The sequence below is a fragment of the Capricornis sumatraensis genome, chromosome 9 (assembly GCF_032405125.1).
Source record: "Capricornis sumatraensis isolate serow.1 chromosome 9, serow.2, whole genome shotgun sequence".
Lineage (NCBI taxonomy): Eukaryota > Metazoa > Chordata > Mammalia > Artiodactyla > Bovidae > Capricornis > Capricornis sumatraensis.
Genome location: NC_091077.1, coordinates 80,640,863 through 80,663,409, shown reverse-complemented (window position 1 = coordinate 80,663,409; position 22,547 = coordinate 80,640,863). Strand labels below are relative to the sequence as shown.

The following is a 22,547-nucleotide window of genomic DNA, read 5'->3' as shown; positions in this document are numbered from 1 at the left end:
AATAATGGAGTGGGTTGCCATTTCCTATTGGTGAAGGCAGGTGAAATCAATTTCACTAATCATTATGAACAGTTTCAAAGTCTCTGAGGACCACTCTCCTACTTCACTCACCCCAAGTAGTTGGTGCCAGAGCTCAGGGTAACAAGCCAGGAGATTTGGGTTATCCTGAGTGTGGATGTCTATTTGCACACGAAGAGCAGGCTATCAGCAGGGAAAGGGCAAGCTGAGTCTAAGACTCTCCAGCTGAACTAGGACCCTTGAGAGGGGCTAAAGTGGTCCAAGATCAGGAGTTCTCCCAGCAAAAGCAAACAAATGCTCTCTGAGGAAGGTATTTTCAGTTTAGGCCCTACTTCCTATAGATGAAGATCAAGCCATAACGAGCTCTCAAAGATCACTAAGCACACAAGGAGGTACTATGAATGGGAATCAACAGAATAAAGGGCCACAGATTTAGACCTCCAATGACTGGAATTCAGTCCAATGACTGAAGATACTGTAATTTCCAGACAAGAATGTAGATTATCTCTATATAAAATGTTTAAAGAAATGATGAACAAGCCAGGGATCACAGTGATGAGCAATCAACAGGAAACTACTAAGAATGATCAACCTGATCTGAAAGAGAACCAGAATGAACTATGGATAATAATACAGCTGAAGACAGAGTAAATGAATTGGAAGATACATCACAATAAATTATCCAGAATGTTGTGCAGGAAAATAAGACAATGGAAAATATGAGACATAAGAGATATAAGGATAGAATGACAAGATCAAAGACACACCTAATGGAGACCTCAGAAGGGAGAATAGAGAAAACAGAGAAGCCATATTTGAAGAGAAATGACTGAGACTTTTCCAGGACTGATGAAAAACAAAAATCCACGATTCAAGCAAAATTAAAATAATCCACACATACCTGAATAATAGTTAACTGCAGATTACCAGCAACAAAGATATCCAAAGAAGTTAAAGAGAAAAAGACAGTTCATCTATAAACAAAAAACATCAGCTGATTTTTCAACAGTGAATAATGGAAGACAGAGAAACAGTGTCTTTAAGGGGCTAGGAGATTATCAACCAGACTTGGGAATATAGTCAAAGTATCTTTCAAATCTGACAATGAAAAAGACAATTGAAGGTAAAGAGCAGATCAGTAACAAAGGAGCCAGTAAAATATATGCTTTAGAAAGTGGGAAACAGACAACAGATGGACAGGCGGAGATGCAGACAGAGAACACGTATAAATCAAGATAGATATATAATGTCATCAGGGATGAAAATCAGATTCCCTGTCTTCCACCCCCCAGGGATCAGCATGGATTAATTCACAGCATCATCCAGGATGGGGGAGCTATTTACCATGGGTTGATAAGCGGAAAACAATACAGCAGGCAATTCTTAGTACCCTGTCATTATATTGGTCTATGTGATGCCCAAACACAGTTTGGAATTTTTTCCCCTAGTGTTTAGATTATCAGGACCCTGCTACAGGATTATCCAAGCATAGGTGCATTGGATGGCTGCAAGGAGGCTCTTGAGAGTATGGTTACAAGATGAAAACCTAGGCTACCCTGAAGACAATAAACTCTCTAATAGGGTGAGGTCAGCATGGCTTTACACACAATTCTAACAGTAGCCTTCTGCAGTTCACTTTCTTACCTGACTGCACTTTGGGAACTGGGATCGGTTCCCAGTTCCTAGTTATTCTTCCATGGTCACCACCTAGAAGTCTTTACTTAACACCTTTTTGAGCAGCTCTTGGGAGAAATTTGAACATCTCACCTAAAGCATCAAAGTCCTTGAAAAAAAATTAGGGGGTTATTTTCCTATGTTAGCCCAGGAAATCAAATTATCAGGCAGCCTTTCCCTTGTGCCATGTCTAAAAAGAATCCCCTCAATCCTAAAGACAACAGGAATTACTTTAGTAATCAGCAGGCAAAATAAATGGGCCATTTCTTGGAGTTGTTCCAGGGACTTGTAATGACCCAACATTCATCTGAACACATGTTCTTCTTTGCTCCCTACTAGACTTTGGGCTGTTGTCCATCTCCTTCCAAGGGTAGGTCAGTGTTCCCCAAGGAACAAGACCCATTCTTCCTGGCTTTTGTACACAGCAGATTACATCTTTGAAATCTGTTGTATCTGCTTCCACACCCTCCAATCTGCTTCCTAAGCAGAGAGGCAATACTTTTCTTCTCTGATTTAACCATAGAACTCTCCAAAGTAAGGGAAGCAATGTCCAAGCTCTTTTCAGATTATATATGGGCCAAGACATACTCCCTAAGTAAACAAGAAGTGCATTTGTTTCTGAGTTTAGCTCAGATAGTTGATTTTTATTTTTCTTTCCTTAGTTGGCTTTAGCACTGATACGTGTTCACATCAGCATGTTTGAGGAGATAAAAAATCCAAAGAGGCAGAGTCAGGAGGAAGAGGAGGGGGTGGTATCCACGTGTAAGTCCACTGGTGGTCTTTAAAGGTCTTCTCCCTGTGAAGGTGATCTGTGGGTGGGTGTCTGATTCAAAATACTAATGTTTAAAATGTTATCATATCCATATTTTAGTTTCTGTGAGTGCATGCTCAGTCAATAAGTTGTGTCTGACTCTTTGCAACTCCATTGAATGTAGCCCATCAGATTCCTCTGTCCATGGAATTTTCCAGACAAGAGTATTGGTGTGGCTGCCATTTCCTCCTCCAGGGTATCTTCCCAACCCAGGGATCAAACCCGCTTCTCCCGTGTCTCCTGCATCGGCAGGTGACCTTTACCACTGAGCCACCTAATCAGCTATACTCTAATATAAAATAAAAAGTTAAAAAAAAAAGATGAGGGAACTCAAAAACAGAGAAGTTAACTGACAGCCAATGCTCAGTTAAGGGAAATCACGTGTACTGAGTTTAAATGAAAATCCTGTTTTTACTTATACAGTTTAGTAACAATATTATAGTATGTTTGGATGGAGTCAACCTCTCCTCTCCAAGGAATGGAGCTGCCAGACAGTTCTTGCTGCCTTTGATTCCTCATGGTCTCTCAGGGATCCTGGATGGTTCTTCTCAATCAGAGTTTCCACCGAAGGCTTGACAGAAGATAATTATGGGGCCAAATGGCCATCCAGCCACACAGGCATCATTTTGGGCAGCTCTGAAGGGCAGTGCAATCAGAGGGTGGGCCCTCAGGGCTTCGGCCACCCTCCAGGAACACCAGTGACCACAGACTTCCAGAGGTCATCAGGCAGTAGGTCATGGCCACTGTGAATGATACTGACATGCCTCATGGAGGGAGGAGTCACAGCGGGCAGCAATGGACGGAGAGGCAAGACTTGGTGATGAAAGGGTAAGGACAGGCATCTCTTTCCACTTATTTGTTTGATAAATGTTAATATTTAGATATCTAGTATGTGGCAGCTTTTACAGAGCTCATAGTCTTAGGGGAAAATTCTCAGGTAGCACTTGCTACATGCAGGGGCACATGGTTCCATTAGCTTTATGGTTATTCCCCCATTAAATCCTCACAACAGAGGATGTTCTTATTATCCCCATGTTATAGATAAGCAAATGGAGGTGAAGAAAGGTAAAATCACTTGTCCAAAAGCACACAGTGTGTGAGTGGCAATGTGGGGATTTAGGACGAGTGGTCTGTTTTCACAGTCCTTGCTCTTAACCAGCACCCCACCTGGGCAATTGCAAGTCATAGCGTCTGTGTTCTTCCAGGGGAACCAGAGCCCTGTGGGAGCCCCTGGGAGGAACCAGAACTGGCTCAGTTCATTCAGCTATACTGTTTCAGGGAGCTGGTCTGGTCTTAATCAGTCTGAGCTATTGTTCACCTCCAGCTGCTCTTGGACTGGCACCAGGACACAAGCTACCAAAGATGAGAGCAGCCACGATGCCCTGACACCACACACCCGTGTGCATAAACAGATGACCACGGAGGCCGGCTGCATCGCCTCTCTCTGGCCAGCTGCCTTCCAGCCATCCTCCAGGTGGGAGGACCGCCACTGCACTCAGCCCACACCACATTCAATCTACTTTGGAATACAGCAGAAAGAAAAGAGCGAGAAGGGCTGGCTAGAGCCCCTGTTCTATGCCTTGGTGCAGGATCTTCTGGATGAGGACACAGACTCCTTGACTCATCCAAATCTGGCTCTGGAGAGAATCTATAGAATATAATTCCCTGAAATGTAGAGAGTTGAAGTCCAGTGGGACTGAGTCTGCCCAGGATGTATAGTGGCTGCCTGTTCCCAAAGGCCCAGAGAAAAGCCATGACTGGGAACAACCTTATGGATTCCAGATTCCAGAACATTTGCAGCTACTAGCAACAAATCTGAATGAGGCCTGGCACTTACGAAGGGCTGAATATATGCACACATCTGTAACTATCACTTTGCTTCACCTGAGAGGTCACCTCTAGGTGCTGCCCTCAGAATGTTTGAGAACATTTGGGGTGGGTTGCCATTCCCTTCTCCAGGTGGATCTTCCCAACTCAGGGATTGAACCCCAGAGTGTTTACCATCTGAAAAACCAGGGAAGCCCCATAGAAGGAGAGAGGCACAACGATATTTAGTGAAGCACTATGTGTAGTGGCATAAAAACCTAGAAGAACCTGTCAGAGGAAGAAGGATGGTATGAAATGTGATAAAAAGAGACAGTGGAATATTCCATGGCTATTAAAGAATCAGTTAAAAGTGCCTCCACTTTACCTAGATGCATGTCTATGCTCTATTCTTAGGTTAAAAGAGAAAAAAAAAATCTCAAAGTAATGAATATGAATGGCTCCAATTTTATAACAATGATGTATCTATGTATGTATTTGCATATATTAGTATGAACATAAAGAAAAGCATTAAAGGTTACTCATCAAACTGCAAAAAGCATTACTTCAGAGCCACAGACTTGAAGTAGGCCGATTATTTTCTCTTAATAGAATTCTGTATTATTGCATCACTTGTAAAAACCAGCATAGATTGCCTTTATCATCAAAAATTAAATTTAAAACTAAAAGAAAAGTCAGCTGTGAAGTGTGTTAAAAAGTCACATTTTCAAACTCCATCTTTTGAACGAGTAGCAAGAATGGCACTGTCAACATGTCTATTGTGTTAAGCAGGCAATTCTCAGGCCCTGCTGGCTCTACGGAGCCTGCCAGTTGCCTACCTGAGCTTCAGCAACCCCCTCTATATAACAGACTCCTCCTTTATATACGATGAGACCCCTCCCCGAGCTGCTGTGAGGACTAAGTGCCAGGCTACAGTAGGCGCTGAGTAAATGCGAGTCTCTCCCCTCTAGTGACCTAAAGGCTAGGGACAGCTATTACTCTCTTCCCACAACCACCACTGGTTTTCCTAGCCAGCACTGGTCTGCCCCTTCTCTGAATGCTTGTTGACTTCAGTTTTACCATTCAAAGTGTTTCATCTAATTGCTTTATTCTATACTCTCTCTGAGAACAAGCCTTGATTCCAGATGGAGCTCATTGTGTATGTTCAGATCCACGGATCATCCTTTGAAAACCAATGTCAGGGTTCACAACATCGATTTCCTCAGTTGGGTTCCCAAGTTCTTCTTCCAGACTCTGAACCTTTACCCAGGCCTTTCCTTCCACCTGGAATGTCCTTTCCATCTCTGCGTGGCCACACCTTACTGTCTTTTTTTCTTTTTAACTACCATTTACCAAACTCCCACCAGGAGCCATGCATCATGCAAGAGGCCCATACACATATTGTTTTCAGTCTTTAAAACAATCCTGGCAAGTAGGCATTAATTTGCAGATGGAGAAAACAAAGAGAGGTTAAGGGACCAACACTTGATAAGGCTGGGATTTGAATCAGGCTTGTCTCTGACCCTGGATCCAGGCTCCTTGCAAACCACAGCACCTCACAGGCAGCCCTGCACTAATCAGCAACTGGAGAGAAACCACCTCTGTGGTTCAGGACCTGGGAGCCACAGATCACTTCACTCAGGCCCCCAAGACAGTAGAAATGCACTTACCACAGAAACTTCTAGACATAGGATTGTCACCTGAGAGCATGTGACTCCCCCAGTGTCCCAGAATATTATAAGCCTGTCCTCTCTCCTGTCCTCAGGCTTCTGCTGAAGTGGCTGAGATGCCAGGTGCCACTTCACCCACCCCACTCTGACGCCAGGTGCCCAAAGCGCCTGCCAGGCATGCCGGGGATGCTGGGCCAGCCTGCCTTTCTCCAAGGAGACAGGGCATGGGGTTTTCTTCTCTCTCCTCCTCTCTCCTCCCCTCTCTCCTACAGAAGTAGGGACTGCAGGGACGAGGAGGGAGGCCGTCTCCAGCTCTCACCCCACAGAGGTCACCCGCCTCAGTTTCCCTAACTTGGAACACTTCATGGCTCCTGAGTTGATTTTTACCATCAGGACTACACTCTGGCCAAACTGCTGGGCTGCAAGCCAGTGAGATTTCTAAATGGGTACAAGATCACAGCCAAAAATCAATGGTGCTGTGGTTATATTCTTGCCCTCTCCACTAAAAAAACAAGAGCCACCACATTAAGCTCTTCTGTTATCATGCCCAAGAGCCCCCCATGTCTGTCTCAGGCAGGCGTACTGGGAGTCTGGGTCTGGTTTTGTCTGGCTCTGTCACATCCTAGGCTATGGATGGAACCCAGCCTTGAGTTCTGTTACTGCCTCAGTTCTGACCTCCTGGTTGTCCTGAGTAACTGGAGGGAGATGCCATGGGTGCCATTCTGCTGACTCAGAGTTATTTCTGATCCAGCTGTACAGGGCGCCTGCGTTTCGAGCTCCTTGGAGGGCAGTGGAAGGCCAGGGGTCGGACCATGTGTCAGCGTTCCCTCCAGAGAGAATGACCCCAAAACAGAGGGCGTCCTTGAGGCTGGACTAGCTCCACAGAACACTCTGAACAAATTCTCCTGATGTCACTCATGGCCAGCAGAGAGTGGCTGTCCCTTCCCAGCTCTAAGGGAGCAAAGGGTTCAAGTTACTTCTCCACCCCCAGATGTACTGGCACCCTAAGAGGCATGCTTGGGCATCTCCATTCTATTTAACAAGTAGAAAGTCATAAGCAGAGAAATCTATGGTCTTTTCCTGTAAAATAGAGGCCTTTCCTAGGCCTCCTGTTGATGAAGACATACAACCATCACAAGCTCATCTCTCAAGGGTAAGTTGCTTTCAAGAAAATAGGAAGCTAGGAACCATCTAGTTCTTTGAAATGCTGTACAGGAATGGAAGCCTCCTTCCCTGCCCAAGGGAAGGAGCCCTGTGGTCTCCCAGGCAGCAGTGGGTGTGACCTCCAGCGGTCACCTTCAGATGGGCTCCCTGTGGGATTACTGGCTCAGTGAGCAGGGACTCCCAGAATGCTGACGCAAGGTCCATGTGGGCCCCTCTGGGAAGGCAAATGGCTCCTGTTCTAGGCTGTGGCAAAGATGGAGTCCCGGAGCCTCTGAGCCAGGGGCAAAGTCTGTCTCAGAACCAGTCCTCCTCCTGCCTTGGAACATGCAGGACGCTCCATTCCTTCTCCCGTCCCCCACCCCAAGTTTCCCGGCCCTTCCTCAGCCTCCCCTAAAGGAAAACTGACCTGGCCCCTGGTCCATGCTCTAAGGGTAGATTTGCTCAGGAAGCTGGCAGAGTTTGTGGGTGCATACGGTGCTCGTGCCCTTTGCTGGAACAGTGCCTTAACCCACAGAAGGTTTGAGGGAGGTGGCTAGAAAAGGTGCCCACAAAAGTAGAAGAGGAAGGGGAGGGCTCACACGGCCTAATAACCCCCAGAGCCAGCTTGGGAGCCTCAGGAAGCCCTTTGCCAAGTTCTGCTGGCGGCCGTGTTCTTCTGTCTGAGCACAGGGGGAACTGACCAAGGACACAACCTCTGACACAGAGGCAGCAGGATGGCTGCAGACAGGAAACTCGGCACTTCTGGAAACAACACACTGGGTGAACGCGCGAAGCCGGTCATGAGGCCGCTGCCTGCCACCTCTCCTGATTCCACCTGACCCTGTGGGGCAGGGTGTCTCAGAGTCAGGGCAACGCTCAAGGGAAGGTCTTGGGGCAGCGGGGCAGCGCTGAGCAGGGCCAGAGGGCTTTGCCTCATTCTGGTGAATGTCACTCTCCACACCCAGCAGGGATGTCACCTACCCAAGGGACAAAAACAGGGCTGACAGTAACCCAACCAAGCAAGCAAACAACAATCCTTTGCCAGAGATGAAACACATGTAGGCCAACTCTGTAGCATTTTTACCTCCAGTGGAGGGGTTGGGGTGGTGCAAATAGTTACTTGGGTTTTAATTACTTATTCATTTTATTTAATTGTTTTCATTACTTTAAGTTATTTTAACTATTTTGTTTAAATTTTATTTTATTTAAATGATTTTAAATAAAATTTAAAATATTTTAAAACATTTTAATTGCTTTATTTAAATATTTAAATTATTTAGTTATTTTAGAGTAAGAGTAAAGTCACTCAGTCATGTCCAACTCTTTGCGACCCCATGGGCTGCAGCCTACCAGGCCTCTCCCTCCATGGGACTCTCATTTTAAATGTTATTTAATTATTAATTTATTAATGGGGTAGAGATTTTAAAAATAGTTCTCTAGCAATAATATTAACTAGTTTAAATCAGGTCTAGCTCCGGGGCCAATCTGTAATTAGCTCCTTTCCAGGGCTTCAAAGGAGTCCATTTTTCAGTTAGTTTTTCGCAAGTCACTGGTCTGCATCTCTTCTGATGCTGCTGAGGAAGCCATCCCTCAAACTAATGAGTTTCTACAGATTACAAGGGAAAGAAAGTTGAAAGTTAACAGTCCCCAACTCTGTGGCATTTAGTTTTTCCATCAAGAAAAAGTCCTGATTCACTATCAAACACAGGCACCGCAAGCAGGGTGCTGACAGGGTGCCAGCCCCCGCGCGCAACTGGCCCACGGAATGGTCACCTGCGCCTGGGTGCGGAGCGGCTCAATCAAGGACAGACGCGCTGCCGGCTCTTCTCAAGAGTTACCACGAATTCCTCACACAGGAGCATCACCCAGACCCCGGCCCACAGCCCTGGGTCCACCGCTCACAAGGCCCCTACCCTGGCTCTAGCAATGGCCCCAGTTTTGGAGGAATAAAGCCGGGTTTCACAGCCACACTGACCTTGGAGCCGAAGCCGCCTGCGTCCCGCCGCTCGCGAACAGCCAAGGACTGTAAGGTGGGGGCGGGGCCGGCCTTGAAAGGGCTCCTGAGAGGGGCGGGGCGGGGCCGGAGGGGCGGGGCGGGGCCGGCTTTGAAAGCGATCCTGGAAGGGGCGGGGCCGGGAGGGTGGGGCAGAGCCGGCCTTGAAAGGGCTCCTGGGCGGGGCGGGGCCGGGAAGGTGGGGCGGGGCCCGCCCCGGCCAATCCCGATCAGGTCTAAAGACACACTTGCTCCCCAGCCCTTCCCTTGTAGCACCGGCCTCTTGATTCTTCCGCCGGTGGCAGGGGGTGGTCTCTGTCCTATTTCTAGCGCCTGTCTTTTCTCTAAAATGTTTCCCTGCTCCAAGTCCAGTCCTGTAGGCTGTCTCTCCCAGGGCTCTGCGAGGGCTTCCTGGGCCCGCAGCCCGCTAACTGGCTGCCCAGACCTGCAGGCTCCTGCGTTGGGAGTGGGAGGACCGCAGGAAAACTGCTGCACCTATTTGGGAATTTGTTCCTATCTTCCCTCAGGAGCCCATCCCTGGGTCCCTGGTTAGCTGTGGAGAATGGTCCCTTCTCTCAGGGACCCTCCACTTTCCCCTCCAAGCTGAGAAAGACATCTAAAGCTCCCTCAGTTTCTAATCACATTCTGAACCAGAAACCAGGGCATCTCCTTCCAACTAGTTATCTGGAGGCTGGATTCGGGGCAATCACCCTTCTCTTCTAGATCAGGTCGTCTGAAGTAGATTACTAGACCATACACTTTGTATCCACAACAGCTTAATTTACTACCAGAAGGTCCTGCAGGCCATCAACCTGCTTAAAAATAGCCCTCCCTGGAACATCCACTGCAAACCGGAAAGGTTGACTGTAAATAGCATTGACCCACCAGGACTTTGGAGCACAGCCTGCATTTCAGAGGGAGCTGCCCAGGCCTCTGGTGACGGTCACGTACCCAGCTTCTATGTCCAGGTGCACATCACCAACTGATTCCTTTCCCTTCCTTCTCAAGACCCAAGCCATGCGAGGAGGGGATGATGGAGCAGGGCATGGAGCCCAGGAATAACCTCCCACTTAGAGTGGTTCTCTTTCAGAGCCTCCACCTCTTTTAAACATGACCCAAAGCAAAAACAAATATTTTACCTTTGCATGGGGGTACTGACTGGGAGAGTGCCTCAGAGGGCCTTCTGGGGCTGGAAGGGTTCTTGATTTAGGGGTAGTTGTATGAGTGTACACACGTGTAAAAATTCCTCAAGCTGTACACTTAAGATTCAAGCACTTTACTATGTATTGGTCTCAGTTAACATATATGCTATCATTATAACCTAGTGTACAAGTGATACTTACCCTTTTTGCACATATGATATACTCAGATATTTTCTAGGTTCTCCATTATCTCATTGAACATTTGCAGACTGGGACCCACCAAACTAGTTGCATGATCCTGTAAAGAGTTAGAGCTCCCAGTTTGCACATTTTGTCCTAACAGACCATAGTCCCTCCTGTTCCCCTGGCAGAACAGGCAGCAAGTTAGAGGTCTGTGGGGCTGACCAAACTGTTTCATAGCAGTTCAGGCACCAGGTGAAATAAATACAGTGAGCCTGAAATAGCCCAGATCCCAGACGCAGAGAATGGCGAGGCTTTTGAAGAGCATGGAGACACAGAATTTAAAAGATGGTGGTTATGATGAGAAACTGCTCTTTTTTTTTTCCCCAGCTCCTTATTAGTAGACATTTAGCCTCCACCTCCCCACCCCATGGGCTTCCAAGGTGGCTCAGCAGTACAGAAACCACCTCTAATACGGGAGAAACAGGAGACATGGGTTCAATCCCTATGTTGGGAAGAACCCCTGGAGGAGGGTGTGGCAACCCACTCCAGTATTCTTGCCTGGAGAATCCCATGGACAGAGAAGCCTGATGGGCTGCAGTCCACGGGGTCACAAAGAGTCAGGCACAACTGAAGCAGCTTAGCATGCATGCATGTACCCACCCCATGCCTTACCTCAACTCCTCATCTTTTACAGTGTAATTTTACGTTAGTAAGGTCAGAAGAGAAGTTAGGCTGTTTTTGAGAAAAAATGTGTGGCACCCTTTTTTTTGAGAGCCTAGTTATCCTTATACTTATGATAAAGGTGGGGTAATGAAGTGACCACCTCCATAGATGACTCAAAAGAAATCCCAGATTTCTGAAAATTCTATGATCTCTGTCATAGGCCACATACTCCCTTCTCATCGTCACCAATTCCCTTCAAAGTTCAGGGGCTCTTTCCATATCTGGTGGCCAGGTGTTCACATCGCTAGCTCATGTCATAGGGATGGGAACAGAAGTGAAGCGTGTAAGTGCCCTATTACTTGCTATAAAGGAAATCTCCTGTTGTGGGCTTATTCACTTTTCTGTTCCTTAATCTGGCTAGAGCCTGGATGTATTACTAACAGGACCCAGATTTGACCAGCAGGCCAGGTCAACGCCACGAGGAATGGCCAAGTAACAAAATGAAAGGAACCTGGGTTCTCAAATCCCTACCAGGCTGATTGCTCACTTCAGAAGTGGAAAAGGAAGCCAGTGAGACATTCTCCCTTTTCTGTTTTCTCTTGGACTCAACAGCAGCATGTTTCCTTCAGCTCTAAACATTAGCTTCATCTACTGGACAAAAGTGAAGTATTTTCATATATATTATTCCATGGAGCCACTGCAGTAATTCTAGGGGCAGATATGAGGCTTTCATTTTAGATGAGGAACACAGCCTCAGACCTCCACCTCTAACCTTAGTAGCTCTTCTCTCCACAGCCTGTTCATGAGCTGCCATTGCGCAAACAGAGCTGACTGGAGAGTAATGAGTTCTGTGTGCCTGGAGGTAATCAAACCTGGGCTGGTGATGGCATGGGAAAGCTGTAAACCCTGGAAAGACAGTGGGGCCAGAAGACCTATAATGTCATCTTTGCACGCATACTCAGTTCTGTCCGACTCTTTGAGACCTCATGGACTTTGGCCCACTGTCCAAGCTTTAGCCCAAGCTCCTCTGTCCATGGAATTTTTCAAGCAAGAATCCTGGAGTCAGTTGCCATTTCCTCCTCCAGGGGATCTTCCCGACGCAGGGATCGAAGCTGTGTCTCTTGAGTCTCCTGCATGGGCAGGCAGATTCTTCGCCATTACTGCCACCTAAGAAGCCTGAGGTCCTTCAAATTCTCTGATATTTTAGTACCTGCAACATGGTTTCTTCTAAACCTTTTCCTCCCTGAACTTTAGAAGTAAAAGAATATCTGAAGGAGCCCACAGCTATGAAGAAGACAATATAGAAAAATGCTGAAACAATCAAATGAAGAGACTAAGGAGATTTTGGAGAATTTGAGAAAGGCAAAGTTTAATTTGCGTACAGGCATAACCCACACCTCGCCTGGCAAGTGTTAGGCCACAGCACAAACCCCTCTGTCGGAGTCACAGATGTCAGCAGATGTGCGAAGTAACTGGACACGAACAATACAGTTCTCCAAGTAATACATGGGTTTGTCCATCACACACACAAATGACAAACAAATACACTTAAATCCTCTGCACAAGAGAGATGAGGATGGTAATCAAATTACCTCACATTTGGACAGCACTTTACAGTCGGATCCACTTTGTCCTCATGACAGTCCTGTGAGGTAGGCAGCACAGGCATCACTATTAACTCCATTTCACAGAAGAGGAAACTGAGGATCAGAGAGGTTTCGGCACTGGCCTAAGGTTTCCCAGCTTTAGCTGGGTAGATCTGAGTCTAGGGCTACGATCCCTAGTCCAGTGCTCTTTCACAACTGCCTTTCCAGAGAAAAATTAATGGTGGTGTAACAAGACAGTGGTTCAACATCATTTAGTAGAACTATTATTTTTCTTGAGCAAATACAATCAAGTACAATCAAATCAACCCTGATGTTAACATCATGTGGTATATGGTAGCCAAGATGAATAATTTTCTGATCTTTCATGTATTTATACCTACAACAAGATGGTTGTTTTCTACTTTAGTTCCTCCCTGCCTTAATTTTAAGTCACTAACAGATACCAAGAAAAGACACTTTGATTAGATTTCATTGATTCAAGTCTTATTACCAGGATTCACATAGTGGTGTCAGTAATCAAGTCATTATTTAAAGCTACAATCTGTTGTCTTTCTGAAGTGAAAATGAATCTTATTCACTTATTCCTTCTGGCTGTGGACATTAGCATAGCTCTATTGTTTAGCCATAAATATTATCTTTTATACCATTTCAATAGCAGGAAAAAAAAAAAACTTCACAGGCTGGTTTTAAAAAAATCTTATGGTTTAAAATGAAGGGAAAGTTTGTTTCCCCAGCCCCCTTCCAGGGGGAATAAGATCAACCTTTGAAAAGAAAAGCTAAATGAAATCCTTTATTTTAAAATAAAACTTAATTCTATTGGGAACAACCCCCCTATTGGATTACTCTTTTTAGTTAAGAATTTGAAAACGGTCCAATCATTGCTGACCCAAGGTCCTGTCTGTTACAACACTGTGAGAAAAAAAGAGGTGTGGGTCCATTATCACATAATCCAAACTGGAACGTTATGGATTTTTCTCTGCCAAGTTACTCAACATCTGTACTGAAACTTAACAAACAGTAATAGGGACTTGGTATGAGAGTCAGTTGAAAATACTGCAACAGTAGGTTTGAATTTCCCTCTTTAAATTCCTTCAAAGAAACACTAAGGAAAATTGACAACATTCTACTTCATGCCTGAATCAGTCTCTTATTAAGTCCCTTAAATAAGAGACTTGTCCTTGTAGCAAAACTGGATGTCTGAGTTAATCACCAAAGGCATCCTCTAAAATCCCCAAGATAATTTCATTGACTGTAAAAAATGTGAGTCTTCATCTGAAAGCATGAAATTGGATTTTACTTCTGATTTTCTAGGTTAATTTTGCAAGAATACAAGTGTTCCCTATTTGGCTGTTAGAGGCTGACCTCCCATCTACTCATAGAAATGGGTCTCGTGTAATAGAATACAAACAGATCCAGCCAGGAGCGCTCATTCCAATCGTCACACAGAGCTTGCAAGGCAGAAGAGGATGGGCGCTTTAAAGAATCAAAAGGAAACCACAAATTGCTCTTGGGGCTTTTAAATGTGACCAAATTGAGCTTTTTAAAAATGCGCTTTCCTCTCCCAGCTGGCACAGAAATGGTGCAGGTCATCAAAAGCAACTCCCTTGGAGGTGGAAAGGCTTCAGACTCTAGGAAGCAGGAGAGGTGTGTAACTAGCAAAAAATATATTAAAGGTCAGCAGAGACGACGGACAGTGCCCACAGTTTACCGCCAGGGGGCGCTCTTCCAACATTCTGCAGGAAATAGGCCTGCCGGCTTTGTCGCTAGCTGAGGAAAACCTGTATGCCAAAAGGGAAAGAGCATTTGGTAATTCCTCTAGTTTCTATTTTTCTCTAATAAGAATGGCTGCAGTGCCTCTGGAACCACTGGGTCAGAGAATTAAGGGTTCAAACTTCCAGGGACAGTGCCCATAGAACCACACCCTCCCTTCTGGAAGACTCTGGAGACTCTAGGGCCAGAGTCTGATATATCATTTTCACGTATTGTTCTGCCTGAAACTGCTGTCTGTGTGGTCTTTTCACTGATCTGTCCTGGTTTTAGTTCACTTTCAAAACTGTGTCTTTGCACCAAGAAAGTTAACCTTTACTTTCTTATTCTTTTGCAAGACTTTGAGGTGCTTGGTGCAACTGACATACATTAGTTCAAACTTTGTTTCGGAACACTGAGGAATAAATGATAAGTTTTGCATTGTTAAGATCCAAAGAACTCATGCTTCTTATCATGCACCAAGATGCATCAACTTTTTATTTGAAACTAAAGAGAAAAAACAAGCAACTTTAAAAAAAAGAAAAAAAAATTAAGCATCCATAAGTCACCCTCCTTGAGTTAGTGCTATCCTGTTAGCTAATATGAGCTATTGAAAATATTTTTGGAATGATCTTCAAATATTATAAATATTTTCTTTTACTTACTTGATATTTCACTATATAGTTATGTACAGAAATGGCCCTTACCATGCAGGAAAAATGTACATTCTCACCTCTGTGGGACATTATCAATTCCACTGGGTCTTATGAGCCAGCAAGTTGAGTTTATTAGTCAGCTGTCAGCTCTAACAACATAATTAAAGTGCAAAGAGAGAAAGCAGCCAAACAGATCAATTTTTTTCCAATGTCAGCATTAATATGCTTCATGCCTCTAAGAAATAATGCCAGATGCAATAGGCTCAGGTAACAATAACTATATCTTTTCTCTTCTTTGAAAGCAGAGGTCTCCCTGAGAAGAGAAGAGGGAGGTAAACATGAGAACATGAGCTAGCCCTATTTCTTTAACAACTAACAATCCTGGGGAAATCACAGTCGCTTTCCCAGCCTAGGGTAGGAGGACGAACCCCTGCATTAGGTTTTCTGACGCAAGAGCTCATGAGTGTTTGGGCCCATTTCCCATATACTTAACAATATTTTCACTCAGAAATGTCTCAAAATTTAAAAACAAAGATGACTGGAGAAGAACTGTCTACTAATAGCATATGGAAGGGTGGGTTTTAAAAAGAAAATCCCACTAAATCAGGGGTCCCCAGACTCCAAGGTCTAATGCCTGATGATCTTTGGTGGGGCCGATGTAATAACAAGAGAAATAGAGTGCACAATAAATGTAATGCACGTAATCATTCTGAAACCAACTCCCCTCCGGCCGCCCCAGACTGTGGAAAAATTGCCTTCCATGAAACCGGTCCCTGGTGCCGAAAAGGTTGGGGCCCACTGCACTAGACAACTTAAAAAAAATACAAGTAATGTTCATAGTGAGCCTAAACACGGTTTGTGTAAATCAGAACAGATTCCCACATAACCAAGGGGGTGGGGGGAATGAAAACAAGCACAGCAAGGCGCAGAGATGGTTTTTAAGTATATCTTTTCACTTAGCACTGAAACCCACTCTTCCCCTCAGTGGCCTTCTGTTGTATTCCACAGTTCTGTTTGTGAGGCGCATGGGCATCTTTTCGCAAAGCCTGCACCTGCCTCTCCAATGGCATCGACTTCCTGAACTGCACAGCCTCAGGAAGAAGTCCCCCACGTGGCTGGACTCTCTGGGGGCACAGCGATTGAGTTTGAAATTCTGGAAATGTTACATACAAATCCATTTGACTTTCGACACGTCTTTCCTGTCCTGTTGCCTAAAGACTGAAAGAGCAGTTTCAGAACATGCCATTCCTCCAATATAAATATTTACGATGCACTGAGGACCATGCACATGCTGAGGACTGAGATTGCTTATGTGTCGGCCCATCCCTACAGAGACAGCCTCGGCTCTCCTGGAAGCCTGTAACAAAGGAAATGTAAGAGAAGCCGTTAAATCCTAGGAGAAAACTGGGTGGTGGCTCAGGCCAGTTAAGTGCCAGTGGAACATCATAAGCCTTTTCCACGGACCTTTGTCCCTGAGCTCTTAACAGAACACGGGCCAAATCTGAAATTCCCCTTGTTACCTGCTCCATTCAAATGGCTACCAGCACCTCCCAGTTTGTACTCCCTCATGCAAATGTGCCCTCAGCTTTACCAAACACCACTCTCTTCAGCTTCCCACCCAAGTCTGAAGCATCTGTCCTTGATCCCAACTAGCTGGGCTTCCCTGGCTGGAGACAGAATTCTGGTTTGGCTCCGTCATCTTTGGGGAACAGAGGAGACGGGCTTTGCCTCCATCCCCCTGCCCTCTCAGCACTGCGGGAGGCATGGCATGCACAGTTCTGTCCGCTCTGCTTTCCATGAACATTCCACAGATGCGGGGCAAGGTCGGATCGTCAAGCAGGGAGCCGAGGTTCAATTTTTAGTGACAGCTCATACAGCGTATCTTCGTCTATGATGAGGGCCTTGTCAAGCAAGTACTGAGTGACCTGGAGAAGAAAGGGATATCCCCGCTTTGAGTTCCTTCACAACACCAGATGTACATTTTCTGAATGGAGCCTGACACAGTTCAACATTTGCTCCCAAGCACTGAAATACTTTATGTAACAAAAAAAAATTAGGAATATATTCTGACTGTATATATATAAAAAATCTCTGTTCCCCTCTTAACTCCCTACCCTAGGCACTGCCCTCAAGAAGCACCACTGTTATCAGTTGGCTTGTATTCTCCCAGATATTTTTCAGTATCTTTCCAGACATTACCAGGTTCTTACAGAAACCATTTTTCCTCTAATACGTGGTATCACAAGGGTATATTTTATTCGGCTTTCATCAGGCTAGAGGTTGTGGAGAGCTCATGTCATGCAAAAAGCTCTCACTGCTGTGTTGTATTACGAGCGTGACATATCAGAGTTTATTTAATGATCTCACACTGATGGGTTGCCATCAACATTTCACTACGACACAGAGTTACAGTGAAGTCCTTGTTAGCATACTCCCTAGTCCTCACACGTGAATGGTTCCACACCAGAAATGAAATGAAAGGACACGGAAATGAACAAGTTAGAACAGGGGTTAGCTCCATAAAAACATCTCTTTATTTTTACTGAGATATAGCAGACATCAGTAAAATTAATACTTTGATTAGTTTTGACAAAAGTAAATACCCATGTAACTTATATATCTGGAGAAGGAAATAGCAACCCACTCCAGTATTTTTCCTTGGGAAATCCCATGGATGGAGGAACCTGGAGGGCTATAGTCCATGAGGTTGCAAAGAGTTGGACACGACTTCGTGAATAAACAATAACAATCAAGCTACATATGTAGCATGCTAGAGAATAATGTCATCACCCAGAAAGTTCCCTCATGCAGCTTCCCCATCAACCTACTGCCAGAAGCAATCGCTGCTCTGATTTCTATCGCCATGTGTTAGTTCTGTCTGCTCCAGAGCTTCATGTAAGTGGAATCACACAGTAGGTACTCTTGAGGCTGGTTTCTTTTACTCTGCGTAATGTGCTGAGATTCATCTGTGTTGTGGTGTGTCTCACTGGTTGCCATCTTCTACTACTGAGTAGTGGGTCCACTGTATAGATACACCACAATTTGTTTATCCATTCATCTATTTATGGATACCTGGGCTGTTTCCAATTTTTGGCTATTATTAAGAAATGCTATAAACATTTTATGTGAGACTTTTTGTGAGCATGTTTTCACTTCTCCCTTGGATAAATACCTGGGTCATAAGGTATTTAAGTTAAATATGCATATTTAACATTTTCAGAAACCTCCAAAGGATGCACTTTTCCAAAGAGGTTGTACCATGTTACTCTCATCAGCAATAGATAAGCATTCTGGTTACTTGGTATATTAATTTTTACAACTCTTGCGCCTATAGTACATGAGAGTATCTGTTATCCCATATCCTAACCAATGTTTGCTGTTAACAATATTTTAAAAATTTGTCTATCTGATAGCTGATAATGATGCTTTGTAATTTGTATTTTTCTTATTAATGAAGTTGAGCATTCTCCAAATATGTATTGGACATTTTTGTTTCTTCTTCTGTGAATCACCTGTTTATAGCTTTGTCAATATTGTGTTGTTTATGATTTTTCTTGTAGATTTATAGAAATACTTTTTTTAATTTATAGGAATAATTTTATTCTGAATCTTTGTTTTTTATGTTACAAACATTGTCTCCCAGTCTACTGCTTGTATTCTGACTTTTTAGACAACTGCCCTTTGTCAAATAGAAGTTTTAGATTTTGATTCAGCAAACTTTATCAATCATCTTCTATAGCTTTCGCATTCTGTGTTTAAGAAAGTCTTTCAAATCCAAAGATCATGACTATTTTGTCCTATATTATTTCATTAAAATAATGTAATGTTTCTTTTTATAATAAGGTAGTGAATTCATCTGGAATTTATTTTTTGAATAGTATAAGATGGAGAACCAAAATCCCTATTTCATTGACACAATGATCAGTTTTTTTCTGTCACTTTCTTTAAATGTCTCCTTTACCCCATATTAAATTTTCACATAGACAAAATCTGCATCCGGACTTTACCCTACTCCACTGAGTTTGTGTTCCTCTGCCAAGATAGTCCTCCTATCCACTGCAGCGTTAGTGTCTGTATCTAGTAGGGAAGACTCCCCCTTACTCCTTATTTTTCAAAAAATTCTTATCATTTTTTTTTTTTGCCTATCAAAACTTTCTTATGAGTTTCATAATAAGTATGTCAAGTTCCATGAAATAAGAGGGATGATGAACTGTGTGTTAAATGGAAATCTTCTCTCTTACCATTTCAATTTTTCTGTAAAGCTAAAATGATTCTAAAAAATAAAATCTATTACAAAATGAAAAAAAGGAAAGGAAGAAAAGGAAGAAAGAAAAAGGTAATAAACATCAGTTATTGTTGGGATGGAGAGAAGGGGATAAAGACATGAGATGAATCTTGAAAGATGAGTAGGGACCACATAATGCAAGATTTCTAGGATATATGAAAATTTTTTTCTTTCCTTAGCCTAATAGCAAAGATAAGCCAATAAAATATTTTATGCAAGGGGCAAATAACTCCCACTGTGTGTTTCAGAGAGTCCTATTTGGCTATAAATTTGTAGAATGGATTTGCATTCAGTATACCAGGTACCAGATAATGGTAGCTTGGACCAGGGGTGGTAGTGGTGGTGTGGACAGCTTCACAAGAAATACTGGATATAAAATAGAATTTGATCATGAATTGATATTCTTTTTGCTCTCCTTCTTGTTTTTCTTAATCAGAGTTACCAAAGGTTTGTCTGTCTTTTTGGTCTTTTCTTTGAGTTAGCTTTTGGTATTATTGGTCTACTCTACTGCTGTTTCCAATTAACTAACTTCCACTTTTTTCTTCTTTACGTTCCCTGACAACCATACAAGATTACCTTTGGCTGATGATCGATTCGATAGGAAGTCTGCTGGAACTGGCGTATCTCTCTGATGATGTGTGATATCTGATGGAGGCACAACAGAAGCAAAGCATGAGCATTGCCCTGGGTTGCAGCAGTGTTCTGGGAGCCTGTCCCAGAGCAGTTAGTCCCTTACTCCATCCAATGAGGTATCTGGACCCCTGCTTCATCATGACCTAGCCTTAGGGCTTTTTTGCCTTCAATGAGCCACAGGAAACCCTAACAGCAAGAAGATACTGAATTCCCAATCAGGGGAACAGCTGGCACGGGGCATCCTCAGGTGGCAAGCATGGGGCGCTAGTGTCCATGGGCTCCTCACTTCTACGTGCTCAGAACCCAGCTGTCCAACAAGAAGCCTTCAGCATCTGTCTGTCACTGTTCAGTCTCAGAAAGTCATCCCTGGCGCTTTATTCCCCACCCTCTTTGTCTAGACTGCCAGCTGAAAGAGGACTGCAAAAATCTCCTGAATCAGCCAACATCAGGTATCAGACCCAGTGTCGGCTAAAAAGGTCACGATGTAAAAGCCAGTGGTCACTTTTCCATGACATCGCCCCTTCTCTATAAGCCACTGAGGTCACCAAGACAGGCTGCTTACATGAAACTCGAACCCACCATTCTCATCTTGGAGAAATTGACGAGGCCCTCCTCAGTAAAGTTTGGTGTTCCTTCTTCAATAAACGCCAGGTCTGTCAGGTACATCCCCAGATAAGGAACAGCAGGAGGGTTACAGCTGAAAGACCAAGAGGCACTGTTCGGAAGCTCATTCACACAGGTATCCACCCACCTCCCCAATTTCAACAGGAAGTAGCTCTGCGCTCCCCTCCTGAAAAATAAAAGTCTGTTAATTCCACGTTCAGAAACATGCTCATGATATGCAGAGGTTTAATTATGTCTTACAATAGAGCATGATACAAAGTTACAGCTCAAACAACAGGATGTCTTAGAGACAAATACAAAACATTTGCTAATGGGGCTTGCTTGTGGCATTTGCCTGCAGTGCTTGTCAAATGGCCACACCGTTAGAGATGCACCTCATTAAAGTGCAAACGTTCAACCCTGAAGAAGTGGGTGGAAAAATCAATGTGATTAGAGCTTGTAAAACTTGTTTTCTGTTTTAGTTAGTATTTAAATGTTTTAAAAGGTAGAGACTTAATATCACACCTGCACACTAAAGTGAGGCCTTCTTTGTTTGGAAGGTGCATTCTCGGAGTCTAGAGGTTGAGAATACGGCCTTTTAATCCAGGGGAACTGAGTTTGAGTCCCCACTTGCCTACTTCCTAAGTGGTGCTGGGCAAACTCTCTGAACTGCAGTTTCCTGTCTGTAAAATGGAGACAATGAAACTTTTATCTCTAGTTTTCCATGAGGCTTAAATAAAACACATCAAGCACTTAGGATAGAGGCTATCATTTATTCAATCTTCAGTAAATAGTTCTTATACTATCGTTGTTACTTTAAGTCTTTATTTCAGTCATGGCATCACAGGACAAAATTTTCCAGAGTAAGCGAAGTCCATGTGGCAGGTCATAAGAAAACAAATTGCAGGAGAATATACTCTGTTCTCCCTCTCGCTCTCTGTGTGTCTGAAGAATAAGAAAATGATCCAGCAAAAAGAGCCAAAAATAAAAAACTAAAGCAACAGGGACTGGAATATTCAAATAAAGAATCACAGGAAATCACCGTATATAGATTAGGAAATACCAAATAAAGAAACTTTTCATAGTAAAATATAGTAGGATTTACTGTGGTGACATTTTCTTCTTGTTTGGAATGCTCTGCACACCATGAATATATCCATAAGACACTTACTATATGCGTGGTATTCCAAATGAAAAGGAAAATCAGAAAAACACCTGATGATGGAAGCTGTGTCCCATTTGATTTTCTTTTCAAAGCAAAGTATGAGGTAGGCCATTATTTGTATACTATAAAAATTATATAAATATACTTCTGAATTATGAATAATTTAACAAAATAGACATACTTTTTAAGGGTTTCTCTGAGGTTTTTAAATCTTCCTTCAGACGAAACAGTCTTCTGAAGCTTGTCCATTAGAGCTTTTGTCTAGAAGGAAACAAATAACTTAGTATGTCATGAAAATACCCCTATGGTTTGATAAGGTGGTGAGTTACTGAAAGTTGCTCAATTCTCTTCTACAGTGGCAGGTACGATGACGTGATATGATTTTCAAAGTAAGGAGATGTACTTAAATTTCATTTGTTAAAAAAGAACATGTGACAATACTAACTCATTTTTTATATACATTTAAAAGAGAGAAAATGTATAGAAAAGAAAAATTGTAATGCACAGGAAACACAGGAACTTAAAGACCTGAAAAGAACATACCAAATAGGGGTCTTAAAGAGAGGTCCTGTGTCAGGGGATTTTCATGATGAATCTTTCTGACTGTTAATTTCCAAGTCATCCAAGCACATATTATACTGCTTGGCTGCAGACTGGTCAATACCCTCTAGTCCAAATCCTTTGTGTTCATCTTCATCAATTTATTAGAAAAGAATAATTAATATTTACCAAGAAATAAAGTTGCTGATGAC

The 22,547-nt window shown here is 43.6% G+C and overlaps 1 protein-coding gene across 1 annotated transcript in view; it reads right to left on the bottom strand.

Moving 5' to 3' along the window:
- Positions 1-16,934: 16,934 nt before the first annotated feature.
- The window catches only part of RASGRF2 (Ras protein specific guanine nucleotide releasing factor 2), a 249,152-nt gene continuing 243,539 nt past the window's right edge, over positions 16,935-22,547 (bottom strand). The window contains exons 24-27 of the mRNA XM_068980666.1: positions 21,977-22,056; positions 20,607-20,724; positions 19,971-20,039; positions 16,935-17,034 (exon numbers count right to left, since the gene is read on the bottom strand). Coding sequence (XP_068836767.1) covers positions 16,942-17,034; positions 19,971-20,039; positions 20,607-20,724; positions 21,977-22,056 — 360 coding nt within the window. The 3' untranslated portion in view covers positions 16,935-16,941. The remainder of the gene's footprint in view (positions 17,035-19,970; positions 20,040-20,606; positions 20,725-21,976; positions 22,057-22,547) is intronic.